Genomic DNA, 16,177 nt, shown 5'->3' with positions numbered 1-16,177 from the left:
GTGAGGCCAGGGAAACACAGAAGAGGGAACACCACAGAGAGAGAGAGACACAGAGAGCTAGAGAGAGAGAGAGAGAGAGAGAGAGAGAGAGAGAGAGAGAGAGAATTGATCGCTGAACATCAAAGCACACCCCAAGAACTCCACGAGCTTGAAGCAAATATTTACTCCAAGGTGACGTACTGGAGTAGTACAGGAAAATGTGTTAGTGCTCTGTGGAACTGTTTTGAGCCGCACCCCACCACCCAATGCATGCATGCACGCACGCACACACACATGCACCCACACACAAAATAACAGAAAAATAAGGAACAATCACACCGGTAAGCAGAGTTCAACTGTGACGCCGCATGCAAATTGACATGTTTCACGTCAACATTTCCTAGAGAAATACACATGCTGAAAACATGGGCTAATTTCCCCCACACTATACTGTATGTATATTATCTCCTTACATCAGAACAATGGGAATTAGGTTCAAAGTATCCCTTTAAGCTTTACTGTCAAGGTTAGTGAAGAATGACAATGTAGGGAGTAAGGGGAATGACATGCAACATAAGAACATGCACTGGGTTATCTGTGCCTTTGGTGGGTGGGATATGCATCCAGGACATTCCCTGGAATAATAGTAATACATTTATTCATAAAGCACTTTTCTTTTAAATATTTTTATGTATTTATTTGTTTTTAATGGAAGTCACAACATGGGCAATATTACTCACGACCCATGAAATGATGTAGACTCTGGTCCATCAACCTAGACCCCCATGATGCAGTGCCTTATTCTCTGCAATGCAATTTTTCTACACTGTACTATCACAACGGCTCTCTAACAAGTCTCGTGTCAAATTGATTTGATTAATTTGGCCGCAGAACCTCATTTGAAAAGATCTTGTGTCAGAGATGAGAGGCCCCCATACAAGAAGATTATTTTTATTTTTCAAAAAAGCCAAAACGTTTAATTAATGTAAATGTTTTAAAACTTTAGAAAACTTTCTGGGGACCCCCTGGAGCCCCCTCAAGGACCCTACGGGTCCCCAGACCACACTTTGAGAACCACAGGTGTAGAGCATTACATCATAACTCATTCAATGGCAAATGGCCTTATATTGACTGCTTGACACGCCTCCAAGGAGAAGATAAGGAAGACACAGTCACCACTGATCACCTCCAGCTGAGCTCTAAGGGTACAATAGTAAATCAAACTATAACAACTAATCAATTTAATTGAAACATTCTAACAACGCAAATATTGTATGGGGGGGGGGGGGTCCTCTGGCACAAGGCCTTTGACATGAAAAACACTGATCTAACCTGCACCAGGGTTTCTATTCAACCGGGGTTAACCAAATCTTATCCAGTTCTGTATCACCCTCACCCCTTTGCCGCTCAGCACCGTTTCAATATGCTTTGCTCCATTTATTCCTTTGTGTAACAAATTATTTCCTGTCAAGGACATTGACTTTCCCTGAGAGCAAAATGTGCTGCACAAATGCATTTCCACTTGACCTGACCTGAAATATTGTTTTTGCGTGTTAGAAAATAAATCATCTACCAAAGGAGGCGTTGCTAGTTAAGTTCACTGTTAAATTTCTGTGAGAGGATACCATTAACTACGTTTATTAACCATCACATCACTTTACACTGCAACCAAAGTTGCCCTGTAAAAAACATTTTTACTCCCACGATCATCAAAGAGGTTGGTAGGTACTGTCTGTTTGGTTACCATACCTTTTGAACAAAAGGTCTTTCATTTTCAAAGGACTTGAATTGACGTTCTGAAGAATTCAGTGAGACAGCTATGCAGATCAGACGGGTTGTGGGGCTGTTCGATTCAAATATTGCACTGCCTGCCTCTTGTTTTGTTGTGTTTTGTTTTTCACTTTACCTCCATTTTTGACCTTGATGTAAAGACTGCCTTTCACGAAAAGCGATACCAAAATGTTTATTATGATTATGATGATGTTGTTGACAAGTCCTTCACTAACTCAGATGAGTGTTTTAGTTCAGAATTAGATGTAACAAACGCATGCACGCACGCACGCACACACACACACACACACACACACACACACACACACACACACACACACACACACACACACACACACACACTGCTAGTAAGTCACAAGATCTAAAGACAGAATCACTAGAAATCTATGTGGTTGCCGCTACATTATTCACATCACACTGTCAAGCAACATCCTTCTCCGTTTCAGCCAATTACCCTGTATCAGTTACACTAGAATTGTAAACTCATAATATTACACACACACACACACACACACACACACACACACACACACACACACACACACACACAGTCGCAAGTCAGTGCATTGTTATAGCAGATGACTCAGAGCATTGATCTAGTCTCGTCTGCCTCTTCTTCACGAAGCACCTTCAAAAACAAAAACGTTGGCATTTTCTTCGAAAGGCAACTCAGACAACCTCTAAAACTAAGATGCTCAGAGGGAATGCCGCGGTAAAGGTTGTCACCCTGCTGCTGGCCTCCCACCAAGAATTGTCCCTTGTCAACACCGTCTGAGCGTTCCCACTGTCACGGCAATACACGATAAATACAATGGCGGCGCGGACTTCCAAGTTCCCAGGCTGTCTCCTTTCAAGCAGTGTTCCTCAAACGTGTTCATGGCAAGGACTGCCGAATGTCATTTTGTATTTGGCCGCAGACATCCATCTGGAAATATTTTGTGCCAGGCAGGGACCACCTACAACATTTGTGTTGTTCACTTTCATTCACTTTTATTTTGGTCATCAGTTCATGTGAAAGTACACTCCAAGTGTATAACAAAAAAATATAATTTGTTATAAATAATACATTGTTAAGACCAAAAAAGGTGTAGGCTGGAGCTAATTAGCTTATTATGCCTACCCTTATCATGTGATTGATGCGTGTGATTCAAACATCCAATGTGGTGTATATATTAAATTGATTATTATGCCATATTCACACATTTTGCAGGGGATCCCCCCAATGACCCCTGGGGGTCACCAGACCCCACTTTGAGAACCACGCTTTTAAGAAAGACAGGGGAGAGGAGCCCTTCCTAAGAGACAAAACTCTCAAAAAGGGTTTGCCATGGCAAGAGGGCTGGCATTTTTGTCTTTTTAGTCAGCCAGGCATAAGTGAAGCATCATGTTTAAACACAGTGAGGTTCAAGTCTTTCTCCAAGGGTTCACACCCCAACACCGCACACCAATACCACACAACGTCAGTTATTTTAAGCCCAGACTCTTGAGTCTTGTGTAATGTCTCTATCCGTGACATAAGAACCTCTCTGGTAATGCACGCAACTACAATTTGCTGTGGAAAAACAGTCGGGGTTGGTATATCATTGGGAAATATTTTAGAGGTGGGGATTATTATTATTATTACCCTACCAGTCCAAAATCACAGCTCTGCAGAACGACACTTTGGGGAGAAGAATGCAGCGAGAGAGAGAGAGAGAGAGAGAGAGAGAGAGAGAGAGAGAGAGAGAGAGAGAGAGAAAAGAATCTCTGTTGAGTCAGCAGACTTACATATCAAACACATAACTCGGGAAGAGTCAGATGACTGTCTAAGGTCATGGTAGCAATTGCCCGGTTTACTGAATTACCATAAACTGGAGGGATGATGACAATGAGGAGAGGGAGAGGGAGAGAGAGAGAGAGAGAGAGAGAGAGAGAGAGAGAGAGAGAGAGAGAGAGAGAGAGAGAGAGAGAGAGGCTGTTTCACATGACCTCGAATGCAGCTCTCCCATACAACCAAGCAACCAGTGCAACCAGTCACTTATTAGTTCTCGATCCTCCTGCGTCCACCCCTCATGACAACCACTGGTCAAAATGGAGTGAAGTGTTCTCCTTTTTATTTAGTTTTTTATTTAGTAGGCCTATTAAACGACTCTCAGTGGTTCTCAAAGTGGGGTCCAGACTCCAGACCTCTCAGGGTTCATTGGGGTATTAAAAGGACCCTTACAGGTCTGTAACTCTGAGAGTGTACAAATACAAACCAACTGGACCGCCGGTTCTAAAGGGACCCTTAATTATGGGTCTGTAACTAAGAGTAACCTACTACCTACAAATGGAACTAAATGGACCCTTATTAGGTCCATTTGTACACTCTCAGAGTTATGGAAAGTTATTAGTTAAAATTAATGGATCACTGTCGTGTCAATATTTGTCAGGAATATTATGATACATATATGAGCCTAATACACATAACAGTGTATATATGCATCAGCATCACACAGACACACACACACAGTGCATCTCAGGTAATAGTTGCATTTTGAGCTGGAGAGAGCGCCATGCAGTGCCTTACCTTCCATCCCGCAGAGCTGTTGCTGTCCCCTTTGTCTTTGAAATAAGGCACACTCTTCACCATCCAGTCGTAGATCTGCGACAAGGTGAGCCGGTTCTCCGGGGAACTTTCGATGGCTTTGGTGATGAGGTCGGCGTACGACATATTCCCCCACGCGTTGCGGCGACTGGAGCTGCTCTTCCTCTGCGCGGCAGCAGCCGCGGCCGCGGCGGCGGCGGCTGACGACGATGATGATGCTGCTGCTGATGATGATGCTGACGGTCCTACGGAGGACGACAGGAGAGACACCTGTTGTTGCTGCTGCTGATGTGGGAGTTGTTGAGGTGGGCCGCCCTGGTGCTGCTGCTGCTGCTGTTGTTGTTGATGAACGCAGTTCTCCTGACACTGGAAGTCATTGCACTGATGTAGGATGACCGGTTTGTGATCGGAGGAGAAGTCCTCCGTCTCCTCCAGCAGGCTGAGGTTGCTGATGAAGTTGTTGTCGCTGACGCCGGGCTCTTGTTTGACGGAGGGCACCGGCGACGACGTGTTGGAGTCGCCCGCGGCTCCCGGTCCTCCTGCCGGGTTGATGAACTCCGGCCGCGGCAGAGGCCAAGTGCACGACCGGGGCCGCGACAGGGGCTCGAAATCCGGGTCGAACTCCACTAAATTGTGCGGTTGTTGGTGTTGGTGGCCTGCCCCTTCCGCCATGGCTGAGGGAATAGCGGAGCTTTGAGTTGAGCGTTAAACTTTCATATACAAAAATAGTTATGAAGAATAATAAACGCCCCGATGAATATTTATGAACAAAAAAATTATAATCTCTCAATAAAAAGAAAAACTCCCTCGAGGGCTACATTGAAAGTCACATTCCAAGGCGCTTTAGCTGTCTTTAGTAATAACCTTAGTCCAAATAAATCTTAAATATTGTGTTTTTTGTTAAAAATGGCACTTCGATTATAAAAATAACAATAAAAAAGTTGACTAGTTAAGTTGATCCACTTTGTTTTTCGCTGATCGTAGTAACATTCCGTCCGCTCTCTCCACTGTGCTGCTGCCTGTTGACTATTATCCTCTGGCGTGTTGGAGAGTTTTACTGGAACTATCACTGTCAGCTGATAGGCTACCACCCACACGTTTGACTGGCGCCTCACAACCTCCAATGACAACCCATCTACACTCAGTCAGCACGCTGTCACTGTCACTGATAAAACTGCAATCCGTAACTTTTATTTTAAAATAATTAAAACGTTATTTTATGATCCAATTTGTATGTAGCACTAGCAGTGGTTATATATGCCTTTTTATGATACGTGGACATTTACATCGCATTTGCATTTCCTTGACCCATACACAATTCACACACGCCGATAGCGGAGGAAAGCATTAAGGCACCAATCTGCACAGTGCACATCGGGAGGAGAAATTGGTAGCCTGGCGTGGCCAGACTCGTATAGGATTCACTGACGCGCGTCAATGATGAGTCTGGCCCCGCCAGGCTAATAAATTAGGGGGCCGGGGGCGTCTTGCTCAAGAACACTATTCGACACTACTCTAGGATTCCCATTTAAGCGTTTGATTGATTGATTGATTGATTGATTGATTGATTGATTGATTGATTGATTGATTGATTGATTGATTGATTGATTGATTGATTGAAAATGTTATTAACAGTTTGTAGAATGGGGACAGATCAATGAAAGTACAGATCTGTTCTGACATTCCATATGTTGAGCTGACCTCATCAAACCCTGTACACTCAAGACACGCTCCATATAGGACTACAGCATTCATTCCATTATGTTGATCTGACCCCCCATGCCAAAGCGCCAGCGGTCTGTCTGCCATTATTATTATTATTACCCTTTTATTATTATTATCATTTACAATAAATAAGTAAATAAAAAAGTTGTGTTTTATAATCATTCTAATTTCACGGATCTCCAGAGAGTTTACAGACCCATAAGGGTTCGTTTGGTTTAATTGGTTTCAAATCCAGGGCATGAAACCTACGGAGTGCAGCTTTAACACCCAGTATTTTACTTGTGTAGTAGTAGGGGGCGGTGGTGTGTGACGGTGGGGGTCCATGTTTTCATTCTTTCACCTTGTAAACATCGTATTGAGCAATCACACAACCACGTTTGTAAATGGGAAAATGGCACACCGAGCTCACGTGTAGTCTATTTTTGAATGAAATACAGAGGTGTTGTGTAACTTTAAAAAGTTCAGAAGTCGAGACCGAAAAGCACTAGACATGTTTACATCAGGGTCCTCCATTTTCAATTCATCAGATCATGATGTTAAACATAACTCAGTTAAAGTATCACTTCACTTTGAAATAAAGTGATTTACTCAACAGTAAAATGTGGAGCTCAATAACAGTTCAGTCTGTCTATTGTGTGAGTATATATAATAACAGTGTTGCATTGTGAGTGGAACCATAAACTCATTCACAGCTACAACTCAATGACAGCGCCTCACTGAGGGAGTCCGTGTGAAGGGTGGTGTGTGGCGACACCTTCTGGTCATTTTAACATAGCCTACTATAACTGTTTTTGGTCTCAGCGAAGGTTTCATGATCATCATGATGAATGAATCATGAAACCTTCGCTGAGACCAAACATTAATGATATGATAAATAATAGCAGTGGCCTTTGTGGTAGCCTAAGGTTATTGGGTCAAGAAAGACTATCATAGATGTAGGCTATTTTTATCGAGTCTGACTTTTACTTTCGTATCTCTGCAAATTTGTCTAAAAATGTTAAAACTAATTAATACAAAAGAAAACTCCAATAAAGTACCTCAAAATTGTACTTATACGTAGGTAGCCACCCTAAGCAAGTATAGGGGATATGAATTAGCTCTGTACCGCTCTAATGCTTCTATGCAGAATCATATACCGCATTTACTCTAAAGCGTCTTCCCTTCCAAGTGCATTTGTCTTAATTAAATGTAATGCCAGCGCCGCTATTCCAAAGCCATTTTCAGCAATGGTATTATAATGTTTTCATTGGGTAGATCTTGTTGAGCTGGTCATTTTGATAGTAGCTCTCAAGTCAAAAAGTGTGGGCACCCGTGACCCCTGCATTATTTAGAGCTATGGATCAGAGCTATGAACCATAGACTGTAGGTATGAACCTTAGGTATGAACAAGGACTATTTAAAGAGGACGGGAAGGAACTCCATGTTGCTCCCTGGAAGGAAAGAAACATGCGCAGTGTTGAGACCAGGAAGTTGTACATGACAAATCATAGATATGGCACAAATGGCCCAGCAGATGGCGTGATGCCACTGAAAGGAGGGCTGCTTGTACATAATTATGTCACGTCTGAATGTCTGTGTGATGAATGTCCATGCTGGGACTTACTTATCCACTTGTTTATTGTTTATTAGTATCCCCATTAGCTTTTGCCTTGAACACAAACAAAGGCAATACTTACAATTGTTTACAAACACTAACTCAAAATAAAACATAATTAAAATAAAATATAACGGTTGTTGGTTTGTATTGTTGTAAGTTGTATGTTTTGCTGTTAAAACGTTACTATATAAGGTAAAATGCAATGACGTGACATGATATGTGTATCATATTATATTCAGTTCATGAGTTCGTTACAATAATATTATGATTTGATGATCGGATCATATTGCGCATGCGCAAACGTCACTTTGTTATTACCACGTGACTAACCTCGCCCACCAGGCTTTCCACGTGACTTGTTCCCTCCACTCTGGTACACACACACCATCACAACAACTTTGTTCACTTCATGATGAAATGTCCAGAAATAGTAAAAGCTCAAACTCGTCTTTTCTGACGACGTACGTGGTGGAACTGAGAACTGTTGTGAGCGTTTCGTTCGCAGAGAGCCATTCACACAATGCATTATCCATGCCTCAATGTTTAGCATACGTTACAGCTAACAGCACAAAGTGAAGCCTCCATAGGGAAGCATCGAGGAAAACTAACCCGACAAAGTAAGTGTAATTATGTTGATTTGCTTGTAACGGTTTTTTGGTTCGTATTGTTGTAAGTTGTATGCAACGGCAGCAAGAGCACAGAGCAGTAAGGCTATGGATCAGAGCTAATGTATGTCTATTGTTAGCCCTCCAAGCAGAACCCAATGGTACTGAAGTTTCTGACATTTTTGACGACACAGACCATGGGGTCCTGTTGCATCAGTATCCTGCCACCTGGTACGCGGACATAATAAAACATAAACACCGTGTTTACGGCCTGACTGCGCTCTTTGACGACTTTTTTTTCATGTGAGGGCTTCTGAATCTGTGAACTATAAGTACCTATACATGCCGCTGCGAATATCTCCTGTGGCGCGGAAGCCGTTAAGTATTTTTAATCTTTGTTTGACCGATTTGGTCGCTTTGATTCTTCTCTTCCTTCCTTGTTTATTGACACCTCATTGTACCGCCTATCTGGCTAGCTAGTGGCGCTATAGCTATGACAGAGCAGATCAGAGGCAGGGACGTAGCCGCACAAGCCAACCACACACCGGGAGGCGGTACAATAAACGGTAAACAAACAAGAAGAAATAAAGCGACCAAATCGGTCAAACAAAACAAAAATACTTAACGGCTTCCGTGCCACAGGAGATATTCGCAGCGGTTTGTATAGGTACTTATATAGGCTTCTGAAATCGTGAACTATAAGTACCTATAGTTCACGATTTCAGAAGCCCTCAAAGGAAAACAGGCCGTCAAACGGCGCAGATACGATGTTAGTGAGCATATTTATGTCCGCGTTCCAAAATTCCCATACGAAAATATAAATATGAACAGGGACCCTACACAAAGTGACATCAAAATTTCAGAAAAGCTTTATGGAGGGTTCCGAGAGGGGCTAGTCTATTGTCTAACTATAAGAGATGTATCTGATGATTCAGTAATTCTTTAAACACAGGGCAAAAGTGTTTAATATGGCCAGGGTGGAATGAGCATGTTGAAGAGCTCCATGCAGAGGCTAGAAATGCTTTTAAAATATGGACTGATAGACAGGCAAAGGTCCTGGACCTCTGTTTGAAATGAATGGGACATCTTTCTCTCTGGGCGAGGGGGGCCGGAATAATCAATTAACTGATTTTACAAATACGTTCTGACGTCATCACCAATTGACCAGGGAAACACAAAAGTTTGGGTCACACAATTGGCAGGTGCTTTGTGTCTTTTGCGATAGGGCTAGCAAGGAAGTTGCATAAGAATAATGTAAATGGCTTCTGGAAGTAGATAAGAAATATTAATTATGGCAGACAAGATGTACATACCCGCCTCCATTCATTTTCAATTTAATGTTTGTCCTACACAAACATTAAATTCTCATTGACAATGAAGGGGTGGCCAGGGGGAGGCAGTTTAGACACAAGGATTACTCTAGCCAAAAAATTTTGATTCTCGTAGAGGTTTTTTTCGATTCTGACGAATCTCTCTACGAGAGTCTAAAAGATAACTCCGCCCCTAACGTCGAAGAAGCAACCTTGATGCCTTTAAATCACTCTTACCTTGTACAAATGCAAAATCTAAGCTGCTTTTAATGTTGCCCCACTTGTTTGTGACGTCTGCGGAACCATATTAAACACCTGCGGGGCTTATTTTTCAATAAAAAAGGTATTTTAATCAACTCTGTCTCGGAATCTGGTGGCCATCTTGCTTTTCTCGCTCCATTGTAAATGCGCAAGAGAACCCTGGCCGCTAGGGGCGAGGGCAATATTCTGTTGCGCCGTTTACCGCATTTACAATGGAGGATTCAGAAACTGAGTTGATTAAAATACCTTTTTTATTGAAAAATAAGCCCCGCAGGTGTTTAATATGGTTGCGCTGGTTATCTTTTAGACTCTCGTAGAGAGATTTGTCAGAATCGGAAAAAAACCTCTACGAGAATCTAAAATTTTGGGCTAGGATTACTCCATGTTTTTTGTGAGGGTACCACGGGGAGAAGTTGGAGAACATGCAAACTCCACATAGAAGTTAATAACATTTTCAATCAATCAATCAGCCAGGTTGTCGTCAACATGATGAGGGGCCGACAGAGGGGATCTCAAATGGGACTGATGCTCCTGGCATCCCAGGTGTTCCAGATGGGCTTGGACAACATCCCCCCCGTAACGCTGGCCGTCCTGGGCCTCAACGTCTACCTCTTCCTGTTCCCCGCCGCTCCGCTGATGCAGGTGATGCATATTAGTTGTTGGCCCGTCACATTTATTACATAATATAATATTATTTAGAGTTTTATTTAAGGATTGTTTTTGCATAATCGTCAGAATCGTCTCCGGTATTGAAAGATGTTCATGCCAGTGTTGATTTTGACAGCAAATTTAGATTTTAGTTTTAGTCTTTAAATAAAATGTAATTCAATTTGAGTTGTCAATATATTTCAGTCCTAGTTTTAGTCACCATAGCTTAGGTTTTGTTTTTCATTTCGTTTTCATCTGTGAAAATAGCTAGTCGACGAACATGCTTTGCCATAGTTATCCTTGTCGAAATCAACACTGATTCATACATTTTGGTATATTTTCCCAGAACATAGCAGCAATAGATCTATTGTCCCCCCCAGGCTTGTGTGAGTGTCCACCAGGCATACTGGAGGGGCGACTGGCGGAGGCTCCTCCTCTCCCCGCTGCATCACATAGATGACTGGCATCTCTACTTCAACATGGCGTCCTTCCTGTGGAAGGGCACCAAGCTAGAGCAACGGCTAGGCGGAGCCTGGTTCGCCTACCTGCTGTCCGTCTTCTCCCTGCTCACGGGATTGGTCTATCTGGTGCTGGAGGCGGGCCTGACGGAGCTCACCCAGGATCAGTCGTTTAGCATGCAGTGTGCCGTGGGCTTCTCAGGTAGCAAAACTACGTAACAGCACAGTTGGGTGGAAACCTCGTATGTCCTCCAAAACCTTTTATATTGTTGTTGTAAAAACGTTATAAACTAGACTCATCGCCGCCGGACGATTGTAATGGAGTAAAAGTACAATATTTGCATCTGAGATGTAGTAGTAGAAGTAAAAGTATTGGAAATTTAAAGTACAAATACCACACAATTGTACTTCAGTACAGTACTTGGTTAGATGCCTGAGGGACTCTGCTCAACCCCATATACAGTACAGTACAGTAAAGAACCTGGGGGTTATTATTGATTCTGAATTGAACTTTAATTCACACATTAATCATGTCACCAAGATTGCCTTTTTTCACCTTAGAAATATTGCACGAATCAGAGCCTATTTGTCCTTGGACGATGCAAAAACGCTAATCCACGCCTTTGTTTTTTCTCGGCTTGATTACTGCAATGCACATTTTTCAGGACTGCCTAAGAAAACAACTGACAGATTACAACTTGTCCAAAATGCAGCAGCCAGAGTTTTAACTAGAACTAAGATGAGAGAACATATTACTCCAGTTTTGGCTTCACTGCACTGGCTTCCGGTTGTTTTTAGGATTGATTTAAAAATTATTTTACTTGTCTATAAAGCTCTCAATGGTCTCGCACCTTCCTACCTACATGACTGCCTGCCTAAATATGTCCCAAACCGCCCCCTAAGGTCTTCCACCGCCGGCTTGCTCGCTTTGCCCAAAAAAATGGCAACTAAAAAATACGGGGAAGCAGCTTTTTGCTTCTACGGGCCGTCGGCTTGGAACAAGCTCCCACTGTACCTTCGTCAGGCAGCCTCTGTAGACATTTTTAAAGCTCAGCTCAAGACCCACTTCTACAACATTGCCTTTAATTTATCTTTTATTTTTTATTTTTCATGTCCTCACTGTACTGCATTACTGCTTGTTTTTTAATGTCGTTGCCTTGCTTTTCTTTTATTCTCCATTGTTCTGTAAAGCACTTTGAGCTGCATTTCATGTCATGAAAGGTGCTATACAAATAAAGTTTTATTATTATTATTATATAGGGTTGGAGACTTGGAGTGGTTAACAGATGGATGTGTGACAGCTAGACGTTGAATGGTAACGCTGTTAATGCAGTTTGTTTGTAATAAATACTGTTTCTGTGTTTCCAGGTGTCCTGTTTGCTCTCAAAGTCGTCAACAACCACTACCACCCCGGGAGCGTGACCTATGTGATGGGTGTCCCTGTGGCCAATCACTACGCTAGCTGGGTGGAGCTTGTGCTGATTCACTTGACAGCGCCTGGGTGAGTCTCCACCGATGGCAAATGACCAAATGCAGATTGCAGACCACGCCCTTGCCAGCAAGGTGCTAACTAGGTGCAATTTTACATTGACAGCCCATTCATCCAAATCTGATTATATTAAACAACGTCAAACTCACCAACATTGCAGCTGTATGAAAACCGTGGATTATCCTCTTTCTATTTCTATTTCTAGTGTTTGTTTCATAAAACATCCACCATAGATATGTTATGAAACTTGTAAAAGAGACACCGTCTCAATGTGTTTTTCCTGGTTAAATAAAGGTTAAATAAAAACTACTGTACTTCCTGTCAAGAAATTACTTGCAGATCAGAGTTTGGAAGAGCTTGTTGTTAGCCTGATTCTCTGAGCCAGAATCAGTGCGCTCAGTTGAGTGGGCGGGGTCTATGGGCTGGAAACCAGGCTAGTACATTGTACTTCTTCTTCTTCTTCTTCAGAACATCTCTGATTGGTCATCTCGCTGGCATCCTGGTTGGTCTGCTGTATACCACTGGACCCCTACAGACCATCATGAAGAAATGTGCAGGTGTGTGTGTGTGTGTGTGTGTGTGTGTGTGTGTGTGTGTGTGTGTGTGTGTGTGTGTGTGTGTGTGTGTGTGTGTGTGTGTGTGTGTGTGTGTGTGTGTGTGTGTGTGTGAAATAATCATGGGACAACAAATGATTATGGAGTATGAACCCATGTCCAGGACACTGAGGCATGTGTTCGCGCATCCGAAATTCCAAATATAAAGTAATATTAAATCCAGATGTTAATCAATCTTAGGTGTTTTAAATCACCTCCAGAATTACTTGTGCACTACTGCACTTCATGCGGATTCAAGTTAATGGATTCAACTACAACAACATATTTGTCTATTTACAAAAATACGTTTTTGTTGCATAACACAAATTCTAATTATGCAACGAAATACTTCAGATTTAAAGGGTAAAACATGTGGTTCTTTAGCCAACTTTGTTGCAAAAAGCATTAACTGCAATTCTTCCCCGAACAGGACTTGTGACATCGAATGGATATTATTCCAGAACAAATGCACACCACTACTCCTCAGGTAACACATTTTAATAAATCCGTAATTTTAATAAAGCGGCCATTACAATACATAGACATTGCAGTAAAGGAATTCTGGACCAAGTGACAGACAAATCATGACTAGCAATAAGATCTTTGGATTTCAGAAGAATCAAAGATGTAACCAGAGCATACAATATACGGTACTTTTTTTCTCCTCCTCTTTTTCTTCAATTTGTTTTCCTTTCCTTAGTTCGGATTCTGGTTTTGTCGTATACTGTAATGGCAGTAAATGTAAATGGTATGAAACCAATCCGATGTTAAATACTCGCAGGCAGTGTTTTTTGCACGCTTTGACCTTTCTTCTGACAAATCTATGGAAAATAAGTCAGCAATATTTAAGGGTCTAAGAGCTCCCAGTGCACTCACCTTGCTGAGGTCACTTGCTGTGCAGCGTATGTGTGTTAACTTTTCTCTGCATGTGTCCATGCTGCAGGCTACGGTGCGAGCCAGAGTTCAACACCAACGTACACACGTTACACAGCAGGAATGACGGAAGAGGAGCAGTATGATGCTGCCCTCAGAAACAGCCTGAATCACACAGGTGATGGTCATAATCATGATAATAATAACTAGAAAGGTGCAATTCTGGGAAATTGCAAGTGTGGTTGCAATGCCCGCCAATCCACCTCTTTACCCTTAACTTCTTCATGTATTCTTTCATGTATTTATTTTTCTCCCTAGCGCTATGGTGAATATTTGCACTCACACGTCTCACAGTGTAATTGTTTTGATTAAGTCATTTTATTGTCTTGTTTTTGCGGGAAAACTCTTTGTGGTGTGACAGAATGTTCATTTTTGGGTGAACTATGCCTTTAAAGCTGAAGTAAAAAAAAAAAAAGAAAGAAAGAAAAATAAACATTTAAAACAAGAAGAATATACTGTATGAATAATCCTTGTCATCATCGTTAAACTGGTGTATTTTCAGGAGGTTCCAGTCAACAGGGAGCTGCACCTCCTCCTTCATACGGTTTCCACCTGCCAGAGGAGGATGCAGAGGAGATCAGGAGGAGGAGACTAAGGAGGTTTGATCACTGAACCTCCTGTTTTCAAGCACAACCGCCATCCACAGCTGAACGTTGGACTCTTCTTAGCTTCTCACGCATAATTTTTATTCCATCTTAAAAGGTTATCCCACCACGAAAATAGACAATCTACAAACTTGTGAGCTAGATTGGTTATTTTCGGCATGGGACACCGTTGTACGACTATGTAAAAATCAGGCGTATCGCTTGTTGGTGTGAAGGTTACAGGCATTCTAAGGGCTACTATGCAGTGTGTGAGGTGCAATGACGGGACTTTGCGAAAGAATCAGACAAATTAAACTGCACTTTCAGGAGAAGGTCCTCATTTGGGACAATTAGACGACAGTTATTTGAATGGAGCAAGAACACACATGTACCCGTCATTTTACTATCTTTCTTTTATATATCACATTGTTGCTCTTAATTTCTGTGGACCCTGAATTGCTGCTCGGGTTAATACAGGCAGCCTTATCTTAGGACAGTTGCCTGTAAAATGGCGTCCAGTGTTATCGGCGGTTCCGCCGTAATGGTGTCAACCAAAGGTCTTAAAATATGGGAGTGCAGCTTTCAGAACAAAGATTTGGAGGAATGCGTTTCAGAAGTTGCGAGTGACGTCATGTTGTAGTTGTACCGGAGCTTTCCGACGAAAGGTTCGATGGTCGGAGACAGTATGGACTGCCCTTTAACATTTACTTTAACAATGTTTACGAACACAGAACATGTCACCTTTGCCATTGAAGAGCTGGAGGGTTATTCCAGATGTTCATCTTTTTGGTTTTGGATCTAGTTTGTTCAAGCAATTACAAGCAGGCACTGTGATGCATAATGCATATGCATTCACATTATATATTATATTTTTTATATGTCCTGCTATTTGATGTGACAATCTGTCGGTAGCTGTATATTGCACTCGATTGTAGAGTGAAATCTGATCGTCATTCTGATGTCTTATATGTCGAATTGAACAGGTTTGAGGTGTGATTGAAGTGAAATACAGCAGTTCCTGCCATTTGTTTTTATATAAATAATAAATATTTACTTCCATAATTGTTTTATACAGACAGGATGCTTTACTGCGATTAAAACGAATCCTGCTGTGTATTGTCGGAAAGTGTGCTTAGTTTGGCAGGTGTGAAGGCTCATTCGAATCCTGCTGCACATTAAACTACCGCATTCTATTTCTACTTCACCAAAAAACGGGGGTTTCACTTTGCTTCCAATCGCAATTGACTTCGATTTCATTGCGATTGGTGTGAATGCAATCGCATCAAATAAAGGAAATGAAGCAAACAATGTGGCGGATGAATGAGGAGGAGTAAACACAGTTGGAGACGGAGAAAGCAGTTTACGCAACGCAAAGATGTCCTGTTACCGTGGATTTACATGGTCTGTCTGTGCGTAAACAGTGCTGTCACTGTGTGGGGATCCGAGTGGACACTTTCTTCTTGTTATTTGAAATACAAATACTGTTTAGCTCAGCATGATCTATAAACTGTATAGCTAACATGGCATATGCATGATCATTTTATATGGTGATTGGATCTTCAATGGGACTGTAAACTTTGGATCATTTTGTGCTCCCGTCTCGGCCATGTGCCCAAAACACACACACAGGTCTCAACC

The 16,177-nt window shown here is 42.1% G+C and overlaps 2 protein-coding genes across 3 annotated transcripts in view; one reads left to right on the top strand and one right to left on the bottom strand.

Moving 5' to 3' along the window:
* The window catches only part of foxo1a (forkhead box O1 a), a 45,836-nt gene extending 40,478 nt beyond the window's left edge, over positions 1-5,358 (bottom strand). The window contains exon 1 of the mRNA XM_083773712.1: positions 4,319-5,358. Coding sequence (XP_083629838.1) covers positions 4,319-5,008 — 690 coding nt within the window. The 5' untranslated portion in view covers positions 5,009-5,358. The remainder of the gene's footprint in view (positions 1-4,318) is intronic.
* Positions 5,359-8,044: 2,686 nt separating this feature from the next.
* rhbdd1 (rhomboid domain containing 1) lies at positions 8,045-15,592 on the top strand. Of its 2 annotated transcripts, none has more exons than XM_083772725.1 (8): positions 8,045-8,275; positions 10,309-10,476; positions 10,863-11,142; positions 12,309-12,441; positions 12,898-12,986; positions 13,453-13,509; positions 13,966-14,073; positions 14,458-15,592. In XM_083772725.1, the coding sequence occupies exons 2-8, from the start codon at positions 10,321-10,323 to the stop codon at positions 14,565-14,567; spliced, it is 933 nt and encodes a 310-aa protein (XP_083628851.1). In that variant the 5' UTR covers positions 8,045-8,275; positions 10,309-10,320; the 3' UTR covers positions 14,568-15,592. The 2 variants fall into 2 exon arrangements, with proteins under 2 accessions (XP_083628851.1, XP_083628850.1); XM_083772724.1 differs by having other exon boundaries at positions 10,305-10,476.
* The last annotated feature ends 585 nt before the right edge of the window (positions 15,593-16,177 follow it).

This window comes from Protomyctophum parallelum, assembly GCF_964188405.1.
Source record: "Protomyctophum parallelum genome assembly, chromosome: 9".
In the NCBI taxonomy this organism is placed as follows: domain Eukaryota; kingdom Metazoa; phylum Chordata; class Actinopteri; order Myctophiformes; family Myctophidae; genus Protomyctophum; species Protomyctophum parallelum.
Note: the sequence above shows the minus strand (reverse complement) of the source record. Positions and strands in the feature narration are given on the sequence as shown.